This window comes from Mobula birostris, chromosome 11 (assembly GCF_030028105.1).
Source record: "Mobula birostris isolate sMobBir1 chromosome 11, sMobBir1.hap1, whole genome shotgun sequence".
Classification (NCBI taxonomy): Eukaryota; Metazoa; Chordata; class Chondrichthyes; order Myliobatiformes; family Myliobatidae; genus Mobula; species Mobula birostris.
In genome coordinates, this window is record NC_092380.1 from 3731212 (window position 1) to 3752774 (window position 21563).

The 21563-nt window shown below is 47.4% G+C and overlaps 1 protein-coding gene across 2 annotated transcripts in view; it reads left to right on the top strand.

The window, feature by feature from the left end:
- tmprss6 (transmembrane serine protease 6) overlaps window positions 1-16864 on the top strand; it is a 92882-nt gene extending 76018 nt beyond the window's left edge. Inside the window, exons 15-18 of one of the 2 annotated variants that reach the window (XM_072271507.1) lie at window positions 2196-2361; window positions 4677-4948; window positions 10314-10450; window positions 15235-15321. In XM_072271507.1, the coding sequence (XP_072127608.1) occupies window positions 2196-2361; window positions 4677-4948; window positions 10314-10450; window positions 15235-15294 (635 nt within the window). In that variant the 3' untranslated portion in view covers window positions 15295-15321. Of the gene's footprint in view, window positions 1-2195; window positions 2362-4676; window positions 4949-10313; window positions 10451-15234 lie in introns of both variants that reach the window. The other variant, XM_072271506.1, reaches the window with a different exon arrangement.
- Window positions 16865-21563: the final 4699 nt, after the last annotated feature.

Sequence of the window (21563 nt, forward strand, 5' to 3'; positions counted from 1 at the left end):
CTTGAGTCTGTGTGGATAGGTCTCTATCAGCTTTGCACATCCGGATGTTGTAACTTTTCCCCATTCTTTACAAAACTGCTCAAGCTCTGTCAGATTGCATGGGGATCGTGAGTGAACAACCCTTTTCAATCCAGCCAAAAAATCTCAAGTGGATTGAGGTCTGGACTCTGACTTGGCCATTCCAGGACATTAATTTGTTGTTTTTAAGCCATTCCTGTGTAGCTTTGGCTCTATGCTTTATGTCTTGCTGGAAAACAAATCTCCCAAGTCACAGTTCTCTTGCAGACTGCATCGTGATTTTCTCCAGGGTTTCCCTGTATTTTGCTGCATTCACAAGCCTTCCAGGGCCTGCTGCAGTGAAGCATCCCACAGCATGATGCAGTCACCACCGTGCTTCACAATGGGAATGTTATGTTTTTGATGATGTGTGGTCTTTGGTTTATGCCAGATATAGTGTTTAATCTGATGGCCAAAAAACTCAATTTTGATTTCATCAGATCATGGAATCTTCTTCCAGCTGACTTCAGAGTCTCTCACATGCCTTCTGGCAGACTCTAGCTGAGATTTCACAGGAGTTCTTTTTCAACAGTGGCTTTCTCTTTGTCACTCTCCCCCATAAAGCTGCGACTGGTGAAGCACCTGGGTAACAATTGTATGCGCAGTCTCTCCCATGTCAGCCACTGAAGCTTGTAACTCCTCCAGAGTTGTCATAGGTCTCTTGGTGGCCTCCCTCACCGGACCCTTCTTGCACAGTCACCCAGTTTTTGAGGACGGCCTGCTCTGGGCAGATTTACAGCTGGGCCATATTGTTTCCATTTCTTGATGATTGACTTAACTGTGCTCCAAGGGATATTCAGTGACTTGGACATTTTCTTATATCCATCTCCTGACTTGTGTTTTTCAACAACCTTTTCGCAGTGTTGTTTGGAGTGTTCTTTTATCTTCGAGGTGTAGGATACTGACTCACCAGCAGCTGGGCCTTCCAAATATAGGTGTATTTTTACTGCAATCAATTGAAACACCTTAACTGCACATGGTGATCTCCATTTAACCAATTATGTGACTTCTAAAACCAATTGACTGCACTAGTGATTATTTGCTATGATTAAAGGGGGTGAATATTTATGCAATCAATTATCTTGTGTTTTATATTTGTAATTAATTTAGATCACTTTGTAGAGATCTGTTTTCACTTTGACGCGAAAGAATATTTTTCTGTTGATCAGTGTCTAAAACACCAAATTAAACCAACTGTGATTCAATGTTGTAAAACAATAAAACATGGAAACTTCCAAGGGGAACAAATACTTTTTGTAGGCACTATATTCATTTCCATAGACATTGCCTGCTGCATTCCTCCAGCATTTTGTTGTGTTTGCTGCTTTGGATTTCCAGCATCTGTAGGCTTTCTCTGGTATGTTTGTTTGTTCCATGAACAAAGTCACTGGAGAAAATTACTGGTAGATACAAAGCCGTATTTTCAATCAACGAAACAAAGTACAGCAGGTATCATATGGAGACACTTTTGGTGGAAAGGTCTGCTAACCCATCGTGGGGCTCCATATTTTATGTGCCAAACATCAAAGGACAATTCCATACTTACAATGTATGGACAATGCTTTCTTTGAAACTACATACAACCTTCACAGCCACACCACAGACATCCAAATGAATTTTAATCAGCATTGCCTGGACCGGGATTCACAGCTTTTAGGAAACTGTTGTTCAGAGCTGCACTCCAAATTAAATGCACAATACACTTTCAGATGGGAAGACCAGTAACCAAAGTCAGTTCCTGTCCTAAACCCAAAAATCACTCTAACAATGTAAATAAAAATGAAATTAAATAATTAGTATTGACAGAGAGGGATAAAACATTAGTGACGTAGTGTTCATGGGTCCATTCAAATCTGATGGCAGGGGAGAAGAAGCTGTTCCTGAGTGTGTGTCTTTAGGCTGCTGTACCCTCTCCCTGATGGTAGTGATGAGAAGAGGGCACACTCTGGTTTTTGAATGGTGCATGAACACTGCCTTGCTGTTTTGATCTCTACTGGCATGATTTTGCTTAACAGGTTCTTATTGAAGCTTTGTATTGCACTGTACTGCTGCAGCAAAACAACAAATCTCACGACATGCATCAGTGACAAAAAACCCGATTCAGATCCCAATTAACAAGTGGCTTCCTCGTTCTTCAGAATGCGGCTTTCAGATGAGCAAGAGCCGAATTGTTGGCGGGACCAATTCAACGGAGGGGGAGTGGCCTTGGCAAGCAAGCCTGCAGATCTACGGCCAGCACATCTGCGGAGGGATGCTGATTAATGAACACTGGGTGCTGTCCGCAGCCCACTGCTTCCCCGGCAGGTAGATCCAAGATTCAAGACTATTTCATGTCATTTGGTGTTGATCGGCCTTACTGCTTGGGGAAAGGAACAGCTTGTGCGTCTGGTGGTCTTGCTGTGGGTGCTACGTAGCATCGTCCCTGATGGGAGTGGGACAAACAGTCCGTGAGCAGGGTGTGTGGGACCCTTCATGACGTTGCTGGCCCTTTTCCGGCACCTTTCTGTATATATGTCCTTGACTGGGGGTAGGCTGGTGCCAGTGATACACTGGGCAGTTTTCATTACCTGCTGTGGGACCTTCCTGTCCACTGCCATGCAGTTTCCATACCATACAGTGATGCAACCTGTCAGGGTACTCTCTACTGCGCGTCAGTAGACTGATGTGAGCATAGATGTGCAGAACTGATCAACGTCAAACTCTTCTATCAACCTCACCTCGTGTTATCCCCTTACAACACCCTCCAGCTCCCCCCTCAGAGGCTCCTGGCGTCCAGTCCAGGATCAAACCACTATGAAGACCATAAGACAAAGGAGCAGAAGTCAGCCATTCGGCCCATCGAGTCTGCTCCGCCATTTTATCATGAGCTGATCCATTCTCCCATTTAGTCCCACTCTCCCGCTTTCTCACCATAACCTTTGATGCCCTGGCTACTCAGGTACCTATTAATCTCTGCCTTAAATACACCCAATGACTTGGCCTCCACTGCCGCCCGTGGCAACAAATTCCATAGATTCACCACCCCCGGCTAAAAAAATTTTCTTCGCATCTATGTTCTGAATGGGCGCTCTTCAATCCTGAAGTCATGCCCTCTCGTACTAGACTCCCCCATCATGAGAAACAACTTTGCCACATCCACTCTGTCCATGCCTTTCAACATTCAAAATGTTTCTATGAGGTCTCCCCTCATTCTTCTAAACTCCAAGGAATACAGTCCAAGAGCGGACAGACGTTCCTCATATGTTAACCCTCTCATTCCTGGAATCATTCTAGTGAATCTTCAGGCTCTGATTACAATTCGATTTGAAAGGTCAAGATTGAAGGCGAAGCGCTGGGTTAATGGAAGGATTCATAGCAGAAGCAGGGGGTCTTCTGGTCCACATCCGTTAATCCCTCAGAGATGCTTTGCAAGTTGATAGAGGGATTAAGAATGCAAATGGTGATGGCCATCACAGCGGATTGAGCTTGAGAGCCATGAGATAATGTTGTGACTCTGTAAGACTCTCGTTAGACCACACTTGGAGCATTGTGTTCAGTTCATCTCATTATTAGAAGGACGTGGAAGCTTTAGAGAGGGTGCAGAGGAGATTTACCAGGATGCTGCCGGAACTAGAAGACAAGTCTTTTGAACGCAAACAACAGGAATTCTGCAGATGCTGGAAATTCAAGCAACACACATCAAAGTTGCTGGTGAACGCAGCAGGCCGGGCAGCATCTCTAGGAAGAGGTACAGTTGACATTTCAGGCCGAGACCCTTCGTCAGGACTAGTAAGGACTACTTCCTAGAGATGCTGCCCAGCCTGCTGCGTTCACCAGCAACTTTGATGTGTGTTGCAAGTCTATTGAAGATTGGTTGATGGAGCTCAAGGTTTTCTCTGTAGAATGAAGGAGAATGAGAAGTGACTTGATAGAGGTGAATAAGATGATAACAGGCATAGAGAGAGTTGACAACCAGAGACAGTTTCCAGGGTGGAAATAGCTAATACAAGGAGGCCATAGTAATAAGGCGATTGGAGGAAAGTATAGGGGGGAGGTCAGAGGTGGTATTGTTACACAGAGAATGGTGAGTGTGTGGAACGCACTGCCAGGGGTGGTGCTAGAGGCAGATACATTAGGGATACTTAAGAAACTTTTAGATCGGCACGTGGATGAAAGAAAAATGGAGGGCAATGAAGGAGGGAAGGATTACATTGAAACGAGAAAATCTGCAGACGCAGGAAATCCGAACAACACACAGAAAGTGCTGGAGGAACTCAGCAGCCAGGCAGCATCTATGGAAAAGAGTAAAGAATCAATGTTTTGGGCCGAGGCCCTTCATCTGGGCTGGGAAAACAAAGATGAGAAGTCAGAGCAAGAAGATGGGAGGAGAGGGAGGAAGAAGTACGAGATGGTAGGTGATAGGTGGAACCGGGGGAGGGGGAGGGGTGAAGTAAAGAGCTGGGAAGTTGATAGCTGAAAGAGGTAAAGGGCTGGAGAAGGGGGAATCTGATAGGAGATGGTAGAAGACCATGGAAGAAAGAGTTGGATTGATCTTGGAATAGATTAAGTGATTGGAACAAAGGCCTGTACTGTGCTGAAGTGTTTTATGATCTAGACTCCTCCTCCACCTCCCCTTGCAGTCATGCACCACCAGAGTTTTGGACAGTCTATCTTGGCAAGTTCAAGTTGAGCACCGTGGGCAGTAATGAACTCAGCTTCAAGGTACAGAGAATCATTGTCCACCCTTACTATGATGAAGAAAAATCCAACAACGACGTGGCCCTCCTCAAGTTAGACCAGCCCGTGCCCCTCGCGCCAACCATCTGCCCAATCTGCCTCCCTGCCACGACGCACGTCTTCGAAGCAGGCCAGCTGTGCTGGGTCACGGGCTGGGGAGCGACCGAGGAAAAAGGTGAGTGACGTGGTTCCCGTGCCATGCTGTCACAAGGCCGTGCTGGGTGCTCTGTCGAAATTGGCCGCGCCGGCGTCTCCAGTGTCACAGGAAGAGAGTGAAAGATGAAATGTGAAACGATTGCAGAGATGAGGCATGATTATCACTCGTGTTTACCCCATTTTCCTTCTCATTTGCCAAGTGGCGAGCATAACCAAGTCAAGTTTAATTATCATTCAGACTATACGTGGATACAGTCAAATGAGTCAGTATTCCTGTGGGGCCAAGGTGAACAACATACATTCACATCAGCGAGAGATTAAAAAAAGCTCACACACATTGTTACGCAAGAGAACTCATGTACAATCGCAGACCCTGAGCAACATGAGGTTGATGGTACAGCTCCCGGCAATCCAGCCTGTCATTCCACTGGTCGAACAGCGGAGAGCAGCACTGCCAGGAGTGGCTAGCCCCCAACCCGAGCACAGACACCATGCTACACAGCCACTGGCAACGCCATTACAGCGTCATTTAATGGCTCCCGGTCCTTCCTTGGCCCCACTCCACCAAACGTCATGTCATTTTGTCCCTCTGAGTGTAATCTGCCAGCAGTCAGACATTCTGCTGACCAGTTGCTAATCTCTGACATTTCCTCAACAAGCTCCTAAAGCCAGTGAGTTTAGGGAAGAATCCCTTTGGGACAGCACATCCTTTAAGACCACGAAGTATCTGCCCACATGGTCACGTCCACCGGTTCTTGGTCCAGTGCCCAGTGCCTTGATGATTCAAAAGCTCGTCTGCATATCTCTTCAGCAAGAATTCCTCCTCCAGTCCTCCCACCCTCAAGGTTTCATATCTCCCTACCCATCCCTACTCCCTCCTCATTGACACACACCTCTTTTTGAACTTTGACCCATTTGTTTTTATAGCTTGGTGCCGCCTTTTGTTTGGTAACTTGCCTGTCAAACACCTTCAGCCATTTTGCAATGTTGAAAGCCCTATGTACAGTACAGTGCAAAAGTCTTAGATATATATATATATACTGCTAGGGTGTGGGCACGTGGCCAAGTGGTTAAGGCATTGGACTAGCAACCTGAAAGTCATGAGTTCGAGCCCCAGCCGAGGGAATGTGTTGTGTCCTTGAGCAAGGTGCTTAATCACACATTGCTCTGCGACGACACCGGTGCCAAGCTGTATGCGTCCTAATGCCCTTCCCTTGGACAACATTGGTGTCGTGGAGAGGGGAGACTTGCAGCACGGGCAACTGCTGGTCTTCCATACAACCTTGCCCAGGCCTGTGCCCTGGAGAGTGAAGACTTTCCAGGCGCAGATCCATGGTCTCGCAAGACTAACAGATGCCTTAATCCCAGAGTGTCTATGAACTTTGCACACTACTGTATTTGTCAACGTAGAGTGGAGAGCCAGTTTGTAAATCTGGCGGGAGCAAAGGATGTTGGGAATGGTGAGGGTAGAGCCCCGTGGGAAAGATGTGGGACAGGTGGCAGAGGAGGAGAGCCAGGGGTAGGGGGTGGTGTGGGTGCAGACACCCCCAGCCCTGAGACACCGGGCAAGGTCATTTGATTCCAAACAATTGGTTTATTGATCAACACAAAATGTCTCTCTGGTGCTTCCCGCTCCCTCCCCTCTCCCTTCCCCTTTTCCCAACCATGATTCCCCTCTCCCTGCCCCTTCCCACTCTCTGTCCACAATAGAGAACCATATCAGAATCAGGTTTATCATCACTCAGATGTCAGGAAATTTGTTTTTTTGTGGCAGTAGTACAGTACAATACATAAAATTACTACAGGACTGTGTAAAACTCTTAGGCACCCTAGCTGTATTTAGATTATAAAGACACGTAGTCCTCTTTTATTGTCATTTAGTAATGCATGCATTAAGAAATGATACATTATTTCCTCCGGTGTGATATCACAAAACACAGGACAGACCAAGACTGGTAAAACTGACAAAACCACATAATTATAACATATAGTTACAAACAGTGCAACAATACCATAACTTGATGAAGAAGTCCATGAGCGCAGTAAAGTTCAAAGTCTCTCAAATGTCCCACATCTCACGTAGGCGGGAGAAGGAAGAAAAACTCTCCCTGCCATGCCCGACCACAATCCGACTCTGAGTCATCTGAAAACTTCAAGCTCCAATCAGCTCTCTGACACCGAGAACTGAGCGCCATCTCTGTCCGAACGATTCGACCTCCTTCTCGGTCGCCAACAGCAGGCAAGGCCGGGGATTTTGAGGCCTACCCTCCCAAAGATTCCCAACCACACAGTAACGACAGCAGCGAACAGGCGTTTCAGAAATTTCTCCAGATGTTCCTCTGTGCTTTCACATCCATTCTCCATCAAATCAGAATTGTCCACGGCCCCTATTTAACAGATACGATATCATTTATATACATGCTTAAGACTTTTGCACAGTACTGTACAGTCAGTGGCCACTTTATTAGGTACACCTGCACTCCTTCTTAATGCAAATATCTAATCAGCCAATCACGTGGCAGCGGTTTAATGCTCAAAAAATATGCAGACATGATCAAGAGGTTCAGTTGTTGTTCAGGCCAAACATTAGAATGGGGAAGAAATGTGATTTAAGTGACTTTGACCGTGGAATGATTGTTGGTGCCAGATAGGATGGTCAGAGTATCTCAGAAACTGCTGATCTCCTGGGGTTTTCATGCACAACAGTCTCTATAGGGTTTACAGAGAATGGTGCAAAAAAAGCAAAAAACATCCAGTGAGTGGCAGCTCTGTGGGTGGAAACACCTTGTAAATGAGAGAGATCAGAGGAGAATGGCCAGACTGATTGAAGATGACAGGAAGGTGACAACAGACGTGTGCTTAGAGATGCCCTTCAACACACAACGTGTCGAATTTTAAAGTGGATGGGCTACGGCAGCGGAAGACCAACATACACTCAGTGGCCTTCACACAACATACAGTGCAGAAACACGCCCTGTGAATGATGCATGAAGGCCGGTAAGTTTCTTTTCTATTTTAGTTCGAGAGAAAACACAGTAACGGGCCCTCTCACTACCGCTCCGTCCACAAAGAGCGGAGTTTCCCGTGGGCCAATTCCCAGTCCAACAATGAAGCCTCTCTCAGGGTGGAGGAGCAACACCTTATATTCTGTCTGGGTAGCCTCCAACCTGATGGCATGAACATCGACTTCTCCTTCCGAATTTTTTCTTCCCCTCCCCTCTTCTTCTATTCCCCACTCTGGCCTCTTACTTCTTCTCCTCATCTGCCTATCACCTCCCCTGGTGCCCCCTCCTCCTTCCCTTTCTCCTCCTCGCCTATTAGATGCCTTCCTCTCCAGCCCTTTGCCTTTCACAACCACCTGACTTCACCTGTCTTCTTCCCCGCTCCCCACCTTTTCATTCTGCCACCTTCCCCCTTTCTTTTCAGTCCTGATGAAGAGCCCAGCCTGAACCGTTGACTGTTGATTCATTTCCACTGGTGCTGCCTGACCTGCTGAGCTCCCCCAGCATTTTGTGCGTGTTGCTCTCATAGGTGTGGTTACCAGACAGAGAGGGGGAAAGAGGGAAAGAGAGAAGGAGTGAACATATGTAGAGAGAGAGATCTGCCAGCTGACGCATCACGGCGGGGCGGTGCTGGTAAAGGTGACACCTCACAGCACCAGTGACCCAGGTTCAGTCCTGACCTCTGATGCTGCCTCAGTGGAGTTTGCACATTTCTCCCTGACAACGGATGTGCAGTACCACAAAGGGATCTGGGAAACAGATCTGCAATTCCTCTGGAAATCCGGAGCAACACCCACAAAATGCCGGAGGAGCTCAGCAGGTCAGGCAGCCTCTAGGGAGAGGAATGAAGAGTGAGTGGGCTGAGACCCTCCATCGGGACTTCAAAGGAAGGGTGAAGAAGCCAGAGGAGGAGGTGTGAGGGGAAGGAGGAGGTGAGGAGGGAGGAGGAGGTGAGGGGAGAAGGAGGTGAGGGGGAGGAGGAGGAGGTGTACACACTGGAGAAGCCAGGAGGGTAGGGGAAGTGAGGATGACATGAGAAACTGGGAGGTGATTGGTGGAAAAAGGATAAAGGGCTGAAGAAGAAGGAGTCTGATTGGAGAGGAGAGTGGACAATGGGAGAAAGGGAAGTAGTTTTGGAGAAGGAAATAATGCCTTGAACGTGGCATCACAGGAGACATGGTTGTAAAGAGAACTTTTGGCATGTTGGAGTTTATTAATCAGGGCGCTGGGTAAAGGTAACACACACAAAATGCTGGACGAACTCAGTACGTCAGGCGGCATCTATGGAAGTGAATAAAGAGTCGACATTTCAGGGCAGAGACCCTTCATCAGGACTGAAAAGGAAGGGTGAAGAACCCGGACTAAGAGAGTGTGCAGAGACGAAGAGTATGGGTGTTGGGATGTTATGTTGAAGTTGTGTGAGACAATGATAGACCATAATTTGGAGTATTGTACACAGTTCTGGTCACCTACCTACAGGAAAGATATCAATGGGCTTGAAAGGGTACAGAAAAAACTGACAAGGGTGTTGCTGGGACTTGAAAGAAAGATTGAATAGATTAGGACTATTACCTAGAGCGTCAGAGAATGAGGGGAGATGTTATAGAGGTATGCAACATTAAGAGGGACGTAGATCGAGTAAATACATGGAGCTTTTTCCTCTGAGGTTGGGTGAGACTAGAATGTTTTAAGATGGTTTTAGGATGAAAGATGAAATATTTAAGGGGAACATGAGGAGGAACCTCTTTGCTCAGAGGGGCATGAGAGTGTGGAATGAGCTGACGGTGGAAGTGGTGACTTACTGGCCATTACACTGCTGGTGTACAGGGCAGCAATGAAGGTCCTCCATCTCCCATGATGTTCAGGGCTTTCTTCATCGTGTCTGTAGCCTCCTCTCGGTTTTCACTACTGTCAGTCATGCAAGTCCCAGGTGGAGACTCAGGAATACCGTCACACTCAGATGTAGAAGGATTCTTCATTGCTGTCTCCGTAACTGTCTTGTTTTACCAGTCAGGGTTGTTACCCCTGAGCTGAACCCCCGAACCCGGAGGACCGGTAAACTACTCTTAGTCTGGCCTCTACTCTTTGACCGGTTTGGCATGGGTGACCCTACCAAGAGCCAAAGCACAAAGCCCTGACTTCAGTGAACATAGCTCTCCTGGTCATTGAGGCACACAAGCCTCCAAACCCAACGACAAAGGGGTAGATGCAGGTTCAGTTGATGTAGAAATGACCTGGTAACTCTGCGTGTGATTGTACCTGTGTGTGTGTGAGTGAGACTGGCCGCCCTGTGTTTCTGGCCACATCCCAGAGACACAGGAGGCTGCACGGGATGAAACAAGCCAAAGAAACCGGGGGAAACCAGTGGTTCTTTCCTTTCAGGTCCAGTAGGAGATGTTCTTCAGAAAGTGGACGTGAAACTGGTGGATCAGTCAGTTTGTAATGAAGCGTACTCCTACTCCATCACGCCCCAGATGATATGTGCTGGTTACCCAGAGGGCAAGAAGGACTCCTGCCAGGTACAATCTCTATCCAGAATCCTAATTGCCAAGACGATGTAACTAAGGTTCCTCACTGGCTGTGTGCCTTGGACTAGAGCCCATCTTGTTCAAAAGGTCAAAGGTCTATTTTATTATCAAAGTTATGTATGCAGAATACAACTCTGAAATTCATCTTCTCCGGGTAGCTGTGAAATACAGAAAAACAAAATAAAAAGAAAATGCTTGCAAACTCCACCCTCCCAATCCCTCGTAGAACCATAGAACATCACAGCACAGAAACAGGCCTTTTGGCCCTCCTTGGCTGTGCCGAACCATTTTTCTGCCTCGTCCCACTGACCTGCACCTGGACCATATCCCTCCATACACCTCCCATCCAAGTACCTGTCCAAGTTTTTAAATGTTAAAAGTGAGCCCACATTTACCACTTCATCTGGCAGCTCATTCCAAACTCCCACCATCTCTGTGTGAAGAAGCCCCCCCCAATGTTCCCTTTAAACTTTTCCCCCTTCACCCTTAACCCATGTCCTCTGGTTTTTTTCTCCCCTTGCCTCAGTGGAAAAAGCCTGCTTGCACTCACTCTATCTATACCCATCATAATTTTATATACCCCTATCAAATCTCCCCTCATTCTTCTACGTTCCAGGGAATAAAGTCCTAACCTATTCAACCTTTGCACACAAGATCTAACAGATCTCCCACCCAGACACAGACATGGCAGTTAACATCAAACCCCTAAATCAACTCCCCCTCCCAACCTCTCCCTCACACAAAAACTAACAGATCTCCCACCCAGACATGGATACAGCAGCTGAAACATCAAACCCTTAAACTCTCAACCTCTTTCCCCCCAACAAAAACTAACAGATGACTCACATGGACAGACATGAACAAGAATATCAGACCCCAAATCCCCAACCTCTCCCTTGCCCAAAAGAAGTAACGTATCGTGCACCCGCCGATCAGCAGCAAAACAGAAAACACAGAAAGAGACCAATATAAAGTATCGTCCACACCAATCATCACATAGGTCTCGGAATTTCGGAATTTTCTTCTCAGCATCGTGGAAAGCAACAACTCGAACTTTGTCCTTCTGTAGGAAGCAACCGCCGACCCGCGACCTCCCGACCTCTGACCTGATGCAGCCAACCGCCCCCTATTACCCCTTTATATTTCCATCCTCTTTGCATCTCCACCCCCTACAATCCCCCGCCCCCGTTTGCCTCTCAAGAGGTTTGACTCCTTGGCTAGGCGCTGCTGGTTCTCTCCTCTTCCCGCCAGGACACAATAATCTCTCTGAACTCCTCCCCGTCCAACTTGACCTCACCCCACTCTCAACGCTACTCAACCCTGCTCCCTTCTGTGCCAATGGCTCAGAACCCCAACTCCATGACCACTGTAACCATGGGTCGCCGCAGTAGCGTAGCTATTACAGCTCAGGGCGTCGGAGTTCAGACTCCAATTCTGGCGCCCTCTGTAAGAAACTTTGTATGTTCTCCCTGTGTGTGTGTGGGTTTTCTCCAGGTGCTCTGGTTTCCTCCCACAATCCAAAGACAGTAGGTTAATTGGTCATTGTAAATTGTCCTGTGATTCGGAAGGTTAAATAGGGCGACAAGGATCATTGGGTGAGAGGGTCTGCTCTGTGCCCGAACCCCTTCCCTCGCAAATAAATAGCCTCTGGCCATTCTCAGCCTCTCCAGAATACCCCAGTCTGCACCTTCACCCGTTCCACCCCTGCATCCAGTATTATGACCTGTGTCCACTGCCCATTCTCGTCTCCTGTACCAGAACTGAACTTGAACAGAACTCGCAGTCCTGAATCTGAACACATCTCTCCGATTTCTCTGCACTTTGCCCACTGGCCACCGACGATGAGAGCAAATTGGCGGTGATTAAAGGTCCAGAGGTTCATTTCACTGTCAAAGTATGCCTGTGCAATCCAACCCTGATATTCGCCTTCTCCAGATAGCCGTGAAATACAGAAAAACCATGGGGGTTGTTGAGAGAAAAAACATCAACTCCCCCATGAAAAGGAAAAAGAAACAGAACTCGCAAACCCCAAACCCACATGGAAAATGGCAGCTAGAACGTCAAACCTCAAACCCGCCCCCCCCCCAACGCTTCCCTCGCACAAAAACTAACAGGTCGCCCACACAGAAAACAGTGACTAGAGCATCAAACCCCAAACCCCCTCCACCTCAATAAAAGCGACAATAACATCAAACCCTAACGCCCCTCCCTTGTGAAAAAGAACAACAACAATAGCATCAAACCCCCAACGCCCTCTCTCATACACAAAAACTAACAGATCGCCCACATAGAAACAAGAACACCAGACCCCAAACAGTTTTATACTTTTTCCATTCACCATGGCTTCCTAAAGCTTCTTCACATAGGACGACCTATAGGACACAGAGACCTTGAACCCAAAGGTACAGGCCAAGCTCGAAAAACTTTCTACCCCCCCCATCTTTCCGAGTCTCTACAAACTGAGATGGGGACTCTGATTCTCTCCCACAGATGCTGCCCGGTCTGATCAGTGTTTCCAACATTTCTGTCTTGATTTCAGGTTTCTGTCCTCTGCAGGCTTTTGTATATTGTATTTTCCTTCCGTTTCGGTGATGTGGACAGTCTTTCTTTTGTCACCGGTTCAGTGCAGCCTGATGCCCTGCCTCCACCCTTCACTCCTCCAACCTCTGACGGTACAACGATAACCCTCTTAAGCCTGTGCGTACGGGCTACGCCGTAGGCCTGATTTATACTACTGCGTAGCCCTACGCCATAGCAAGTATGCGTTGCTCTGCAATTCACCGCCACAACACTAGTTGGCGGTGGGGTTTCTATGCCACTGTGTTGAGTTTCTTTGTGAGAGACATGGACGAGGAAATGCATTTCAAATATTTTCAGATATAGGCAGGTAGATTTGACGATTTGGTTCATTGTCTCCAACCATTTATTTAGCATCAGTGTACAGACATGGTGGACAAAAGCAACCGGAAATGCGATGCTACCAAGCGGACCAATCACAGTTGTTGTGGTCTGCTTCACCGCGATGCGTGAGTTACACTTTTGGGGAGGTGCACGTCACCCTGCAGCGTAGGGTACGCGGTACCTACGGTGTGCATTTGACGTAGAAGTATAAATTGGGCATTGCACCTGCTTCTAGAGACACTGATCAGCAAATTTGCAGATGATAAATTGCAGATGATTAGGAGAAGTTGGGTAGGTGGATGGATGAGAGATGGAGGCCTGTGGGTGCAGGTAGATGGGAATAGGCAGAAGGCCAGGCTGGCATGAACTAAATGGGCCAAAGAGCCTGTTTCTGTGCTCTAGCACTGTTCGACTTTAGAGCAGAAAATCCCAACCTGGGGACAACGGACCCTCGGTTAATGGTGAGGGTCCATGGCATAAAAATGATTGCGAACCCTGCCCTAGAGTAGTTTCTAAGGCTGCTTCTTTTGACTTAGTCAGACCGACAAGGGGCCCTCGCGTATTAATGAATGGCGGACTGTGAGTAGAGAGGACTGTGGCTCCTTTCTGGAGTCACGGCATCAACCAGGCAGCGGGGCCTCTGGTGAAAGTCCTGTCCACCTTGGCTGAGCCACATGGGGAGGTACAGCCAGGGTTGACCACCTGCTACAGGAAGGGCAGACCCTGCCTCTATTACTGTGGAGACTACGGCCTCAGGGGACCACCCCACCCTGTGCAGTCGGCGAGCTGCATCCGCGGGGCTGTCACTGTAACATGGGCGGCGTGAATGCAAATGAGTGCACAGCAAGATCCCAGGCGAGCAGAGCGCCGGGTTGTAGGTTCTGCTGTCTGGGCGGCTGGGAGACACGGGCTTTGCTAAAGTACACAGTGAAATGCTCCATCACTGTTCTTAAGGGAAAGGTCAGTCTCCAAAAGAATGCAGTTTTCCTCAGTAAGTGAGCCAGGTGTGTGGGCGTAGGCTGCTCCCTCAGTGAGGCGTGGGGGTGTGGGGGGCGGAGTGCGATGCTCCCTCAGTTCTTCATTGAACTTGTGCGTCTGTGTTGGGGGATTGGAGTCAGTGAGTGCAGGAGGGGACGGAGACTACGCCACCATATCACAATCAAGGCAGCGAGCTCTCCGAGTGCTCATGAGGCTGCAGGGCCGCGCCAGCCTCGTGCATCGAGGTGATAGAAAGGTAAAACGTGAGGGAATGGTGAGGTACCAGAGGCAGTAGCACAACTACAACTATGCAGGGTACTGGTGAGGCCGCACCTGGAGTACTGCGTGCAGTTCTGGTCTCCTTACTTGAGGAAGGATATACTGGCTTTGGAGGTGTGCAGAGGAGGTTCACCAGGCTGATTCCAGAGATGAGGGGGGTCAGACTATGAGGAGGGATTGAGTCACCTGGGACTGTACCTGCCAGAATTCAGAAGAATGAGAGGAGATCTTATAGAAACATATAAAATTATGTAAGGGACAGGTAGAGGCAGGGAAGTTGTTTCCACTGGTAGGTTAGAACTAGGGGACATAGCCTCAAGATTTGAGGGAGTAGATTTAGGACGGAGATGAGGAGGAACTGCTTTTCCCAGAGAGTGGCGAACCTGGAATTCTCTGCCCAATGAAGCAATGGAGGCCACCTCAGTAAATATATTCAAGAGAAGTTTGGACAGATTTTTGCATAGTAGGGGAATTAAAGGTTATGGGGGAAAGGCAGCAGGTTGAGGTGAGTCCATGGCCAGATCAGCCATGATCTTGTTGAATGGTGGAGCAGGCTCGACGGGCCAGACAGCCGACTCCTGCTCCCATTTCTTATGTTCTTGTGTTCTTCCGTACAGGCCATCCACCCCAGCCGCCTACAACCCCACCCCGCCCCGCCAGCAGTAGGCAGGCAATAACCCTGATGCTCTTCCCGGTCCACAGGGCGACTCTGGAGGACCGCTGGTGTGCGCGGAGTCGAGCGGCAGATGGTTCTTGGCCGGAATTGTGAGCTTTGGTTATGGCTGTGCCCGACCGGAGTACTACGGTGTTTACTCGCGCGTCACCAGATTGATCACCTGGATCCGCAGCGTCACCTCGTAACCAAAGCGGACCGCTCGTGCACCAGGTGTGGGAGGCTGACCATCAGTGGTGATGTCACAGGGACCATCTTGAACGCATCACGACACTCAGCAGCTTTTGACGATGTCAGCATGAGAAGGTCAAAGCTCAGCACCTTTTGATTATGTCAGCACAGGATGATCAAGGCTTCTGACCTTTTTTGATGATGTCAGCATAAGAAGGCCAGTACTCTGCACCTTTTGATGACATCAGCATGGGATGCCCAGTGTGACTTTTGTAAATACTCTATGAGGCCAATAAGGCAGGAGTTGGGACCTTTTGTAGAAATTTCTCCATCTGTATTTTTGGGAGGTTTCTGTAGTTCTGGGTAAAGAATTTTAGGAACCAAGGGATTCAAAAGCCAACCAAGATAATGTTAGAATTGGTTACCACCACCTCCTAGACCCATCAATACCCAGGGCACTGGATGCCATCTCTGTCACATGCTCATAAACAGACTGGGAGGGTGGAGAGTGGAAGGTTAGGGGCATTGATCCAATCCCGACTGACTCATTTCCAATTTGTTAATCCCCAGCTTTGTTTTGTTACCTGCTACACACCCCCCACATCACACTAGCAACATTCAACTGCAATCAATGTTGGATTTTTCAAATTGCCCCCCTCCCCACCCCCACACCCACCAGGATTGCGTGCTCAGTATGAGATCTTGCTGTACACAGAAACATTTTGTCCCCATGGCTCACTACTCCTCTTCAAGAAGGGTGTCCTTGCCTTGAGTGGGCTTCGGGACATCAGGAGGCTGTAAAAGGCACTTCCTGCACTGTTCCCCCGGGGAGGTTCAGGGTGTTTAACTGCGGCCTCTAACGACACGGCATATTGACCCCTGTGTAGACTGTCACCACCGAGGCACCTTTCATTCCAACTGTAGAAACTGAGGCCATTCTTCCCGTTGAACCAAAACTGGAAGTTTGGAATATCCACTATTTATCCCCACACACCCAAAGGTTTCAAACCCCCAACCCCCCACCTCTCTCCCTTTGAAAGTCCCTGTTAAATCTACTTCTACAGTCCTTTCAGCAGCTATCCCAGATCACTGCCTGAAACTTCTCCCATCTTCCCTCTGCATCTTTTGTCAATTGACTTTAAATTTGTCCCATCTGATACTGCCTTTGGAAGGTCATAGATCAATTCTCTTTTACACCTCCGTTAAATCAAAGTTCAAGGCAAATTTAATATTAAAGTGCAAAGATGGTACCATATACAACCCTGTGATTCGTATGCTTGCAGGCATTCACAGTAGATATGGGAAACAAAATACAATCAATGAAAGACTGCACAATACGGGTGTTGATTCAGACAACAAACTCTGCAAATACAAAAATAAAGAAATAATAATAATAATAATAATGAGTAATTATTATAATAATAATTATCGAGAACATAAGATGAAGAGTCCTTGAGAGAGTAAGTCCGTGGGTTGTGGGAGTGGTTCAGTGATGGGGTGAGTGAAGTTACCTCCTCTGGTTCAAGAGCCTGATGGTTGAGGGGTGATAACTGTTCCTGAACTTGGTGGTGTGGGCCGTGAGACTCATGTACCTTCTTCCTGTTGGCAGCAGTGAGAAGGGACCATAATGGTGAGGGTCGTTGATGCTGGGGACCGTAGGAGGACAGGCCCTAGCATTTCAGATCCTTCCACTGATCTCTAAAGCTCCACATTGGTTTAAAAATTCGAAAACAAAATGGTACCGAGAAAGTTCAGAATCATCTCGAGCTATTCTGAGAGACATGATTTGAAACAGCCCTGGAATTTTGTTCTGTAGTTACACTGTTTACAGGGACAGAAAGCACTCTTTGTGAAAATGGTTAATGCTACCACGGGGGCACAGGGTGAAGCTGGAAAGAAGAAATAGTGGAGGGAGGAAACACTGGGTGAGGGATTGTCAGTAGAGGAAGGAGTACGCTGATATTTTCCTGAGAGAAGTTGGAGAGTTTTTTTTGGCACAGAGTACGGTGAGTTAAAATGCAATTTTCTTGGCCCTCTGTTTAAGATGAACAAAAAGAATATTTTGATGTTGAATCTGCTTTGCTTGCATTGATATTTCCGAACTTTTGCAAGTTGGGTGCTTTGCCTGAAGTTGGCTTTGCTCGGGAGGTTTTCGAAGGAATGCCGTCATCGAGATGATTGCTTGCAGAGCCCCTCAACAAAAGAAAGATTCTTTCTCTCATTAGAGCCACAGGCACCATAACCAGCCCTGATCAATAGGACCAGGTTGGCCATGTTCCAAAGACGTATGGGTTCCGAGGTTAATTTGGACACATGAGTGTAGTTAGGTGGTGCAGGCTTGTTGGGCCGGGAGAACGTGGTGCTGTGCTGTATCTCTAACTAAACTAAAATTAAATTTAAAAACTGATACAGTGAGGTAACACGACACTGAACCAAATATTCCAGACATCTCATGACCTGCTCACACTATCAGCACAGGGGTAATGACGGGGTGCAATTACAATACACAGATTTCTTGATTGTCCTACCAGACCAAACCACCTATTCCCTGAGGCAAAGGTTATCTGGAATTGACTACCACATCCTTGTTTGCTGTTCTGAAAGCATAGCACGCTTCTGGTTAAACTTTAACTGAAGTTGTTCCCAGATGGTGGTCTATTTAAACGGGACATGTCACAGTGTGCGCTGGCAATGACAGAACACAAGACAGACGCCCAGGTAGAGATGGCGACAAGGGTTTGTTCATAAGAGTTCCAACAAAACATCGGCGGTTCGTCCGAGCGACATGGTGGGACGAAACCTTCTCAAAGCTCGGACCCCGCGATAAGCGCCAATTGGGTGTCTGCTTAAATAATCACAGAATGCGGAAAACCCTTGCCAGTCAAAATAAATTCAACAAGGTTAAACAGAAAGCACAGAATTAATGACTTGCATTAAACAAAACAACAACTGCCGTTAAAGCAGCAAGGAACAAATTCAAGTGCTCTGGAGACCTCGGAACCCAATGCTCTCTAGTCCAAACAGCTCATTAGAAGGACAGGTACAACAAAGGCTGAGTATTAGTACAAACTGCAGATGGACAGCACATAGAACGTTGCTATGGTGAGTCTGGCTGACCAAAACAAACATTGCCAATCTGTTCGGCGACATGATAACAACTTGAAATTCTACTGCACCTTTCAAAGCCCCAGGATATGATCCCAGCAATGAAGTACTGCCAGGAGCCTCATCTGGGGGTGCTGGAATCTGTAGGGGTTGGGGGTTGGGCTTGCTTGTCGATGCTGCCCTCCAGTGTTTGCTCAGTGGAAGAACAAGCTGGACCAGAACAATCTACAGTCATGCCACTCAGGGACTGTAGTTATCTAGTTTTTTTTCTTTTTAACTGTACGTTTCTCTGAAATCATAACCATACGTGCTATTTATTATGTGCAGTGTGCTGTTTGCTGTTGGTAATGCGTTTTGCACCTTGGCCATGAAGGAACGCCATTTTGTTTGGCTACATTCATGTCTGGTTGAATATAATTAAACTTTAATTAGGAAACATGCGGGCCAAACAAAAATCTCTGAGGAACTGAGCAGGTCAGGCAGCACCTGTGGAGGAAAGGGAATGACTGACCAACGTTTTGCGTTGAGACCCTGATTAGGCCTGAGAGCAGAGAGGGGAGACGGCCAATGCAAAGAGACACAAGGGAGGGGTGAGGCATATCCAGTAGGGAGGTGGGGTTGGTGGGCAGATGGAGCCAGGTGGGAGAAGGATGGGGGGAGATGGTGTTTGTCATGAAATGTCTTGTTTTGTGGCAGCAGTACAATGCAATACATCTGGTGGCGTAGTGGTTAGCAAAGGACTGCAGATAGTGGGATCTAACAGGAAGGCAGAGGGTGTCATCAACACTACAGTACCTCACTGTTTTGCAGAGCAGAGCAACACACACACACACAATGCCGGAGGAACTCAGGAAGCATCTGTGGAAATGAATCCTTGCTTTGGGAGAAAGATCTTGGCCTAAAGTCTATTTTTTCTGTTTTTAAATGTATTTATTTACAGGATGTGGGCATTGTCAGCTAAGCCAGCATTTATCGCCCATCCCTAGTTGTCTTTGAGAAGGTGGTGACGAGCTGCCTTCTTGAACCTAACTATTGACTGTTCATTCCCCTCCACAGATGCTGCCTGTGTGTGTTTGTGTGGATTTCCAACATTTGTAGAATGTCTTGTATTTATAACTCATTATTTTGCTGTCTTTGCACTATGTATTCATTTTATTATCAGATACAGAGTAGGCCCACGACCCAGCAATCACCCAGTTTAACCCTAGCCTAATAATGGGACAATTTGCAACCAACCAATCACCTACCCACCAGTCGGCCTTTGGACTGAGGGTGGAAACCCTACGCAGTCACGGGGAGAACGTGCAAACTCCTTACAGGCAGTGGTGGGAATCGAACCCCGGCCGCCGGTACACTAAAGCGTTGTGCTAACCATTACGCTACCAAATGTATTGCACTGTTCTGCTGCCACAAAACAACACATTTCATGACAAACTTCCATGATAATAAACCTGATTCAGATGCAAGGTAATGTGGCCTCTTGTACTTTGGAGATCTTTTAAAGGAACCCTGCATATTCAACAAGGCTGGTGGGATATTGCCCTCAGTAACAAGAGCACAGAGGAAGAAGACGCGTGCACTTAAACTGACTTGCTCCGACACATTAACACTTCAAGAATAAGGTGCAACAGTGAATGCAGGAAGACAGGAGCTTTGCATTCTACTGCTGCTGCAAAACAACATATCTCACGACATATGCCTGCGATATTAAATGGTTCTGATTCATTGCAAGCTTTAACAGGAAAAGGAATCAGCACCGTTCATCTCAAACAAAATAAAATCTGCAGCTGCTGGAAATCCAAGCAACAAAAATGCTGGAGGAACTCAGCAGGCCAGGCAGCATCTATGGAAAAGTACAGTTGATGTTTCGGGCCAAAACCCTTCAGCGGCGCCGTTAATCTGTTTCACTGCTTCCAGAGGAAGCAATACTTATGAAGCAGTATAACAGTTTGAAATACCGGGGACTTTATTCCGCACGCAGGAGGGAGGGGAAACGACCTGGCCTTGCAGGCTAACAGCCAACTTAGTCAAAAGTTAGAGTGTGCACAGGCGGCCCCTGGAGGATTTTGGGCCGGTACTGCGGCTGCAATGAAAACTTTCCCAGACTGAAGGCCGGCACTCAATCAGGTCTCGTATCACCAGCACATGTCGTGAAATGAGTTGTTTTGCAGCAGGTACACAATGCAATACATAATAATAAAATCTATAAATTACAATAAGTATATAAAAAAAATCTTAAATAGTGCAAAAGGAGAGGAAAAGTAGTGAGGTAGTGTTCATGGGTTCAACGTCCATTCAGAAATTGGAAGGCAGAGGAGAAGAAGCTGTTCCTGAATCGCTGAGTGGGTGTCTTCAGGCTCCTGTACCTCCTCCTTTCCCTCCTCAGAAGAGAGAATGTCCTGGGTGATGGGGGTCCTTAGTGATGAATGCCGTCTTTTATGAGACATCGCCTTTTAAGGTGTCCTGGATGTTGGGGAGCTGGTGCCCATGATGGAGCTGGCTGAGTTTACAACTGTCCACAACTTTTTCTGATCCTGTTCAGTGAGACACTAACTGTGCCTCTTCACTTTAAGATGTATTCCCCAATTAGAGATTACAAGAAAGTGAAAATGCTGGAATAGATCATTGCCACTGTCAGGCCTCAGGATACCTATGGACGAAAGACACTTTAGCCAGGCACAGTGGATGACCTGCCTCCCTTTCTATTCCACCAGCTAATTCATTTCAACTATGTGGACATTAACATCTGAGGGGTGTTTAATGACTCTGGCTTGTACTCACTGTTCAGAAGAAGGAGGGGGGATTTCATTGATATATATCGGACATTGAAAGACCGAGATAGAGTGGATGTAGAGAGGATGCTTCCCGTAGGGGGGAGAGTCTAGGACCAGGGGACACAGCCTCAGAGTAGAAGGACTTCCCTTTCAAAGATGAGGAGGAATTTCTTTAGCCAGAAGGTGGTGAATCTGTGGAATTCATTGCCACAGACAGATGTGG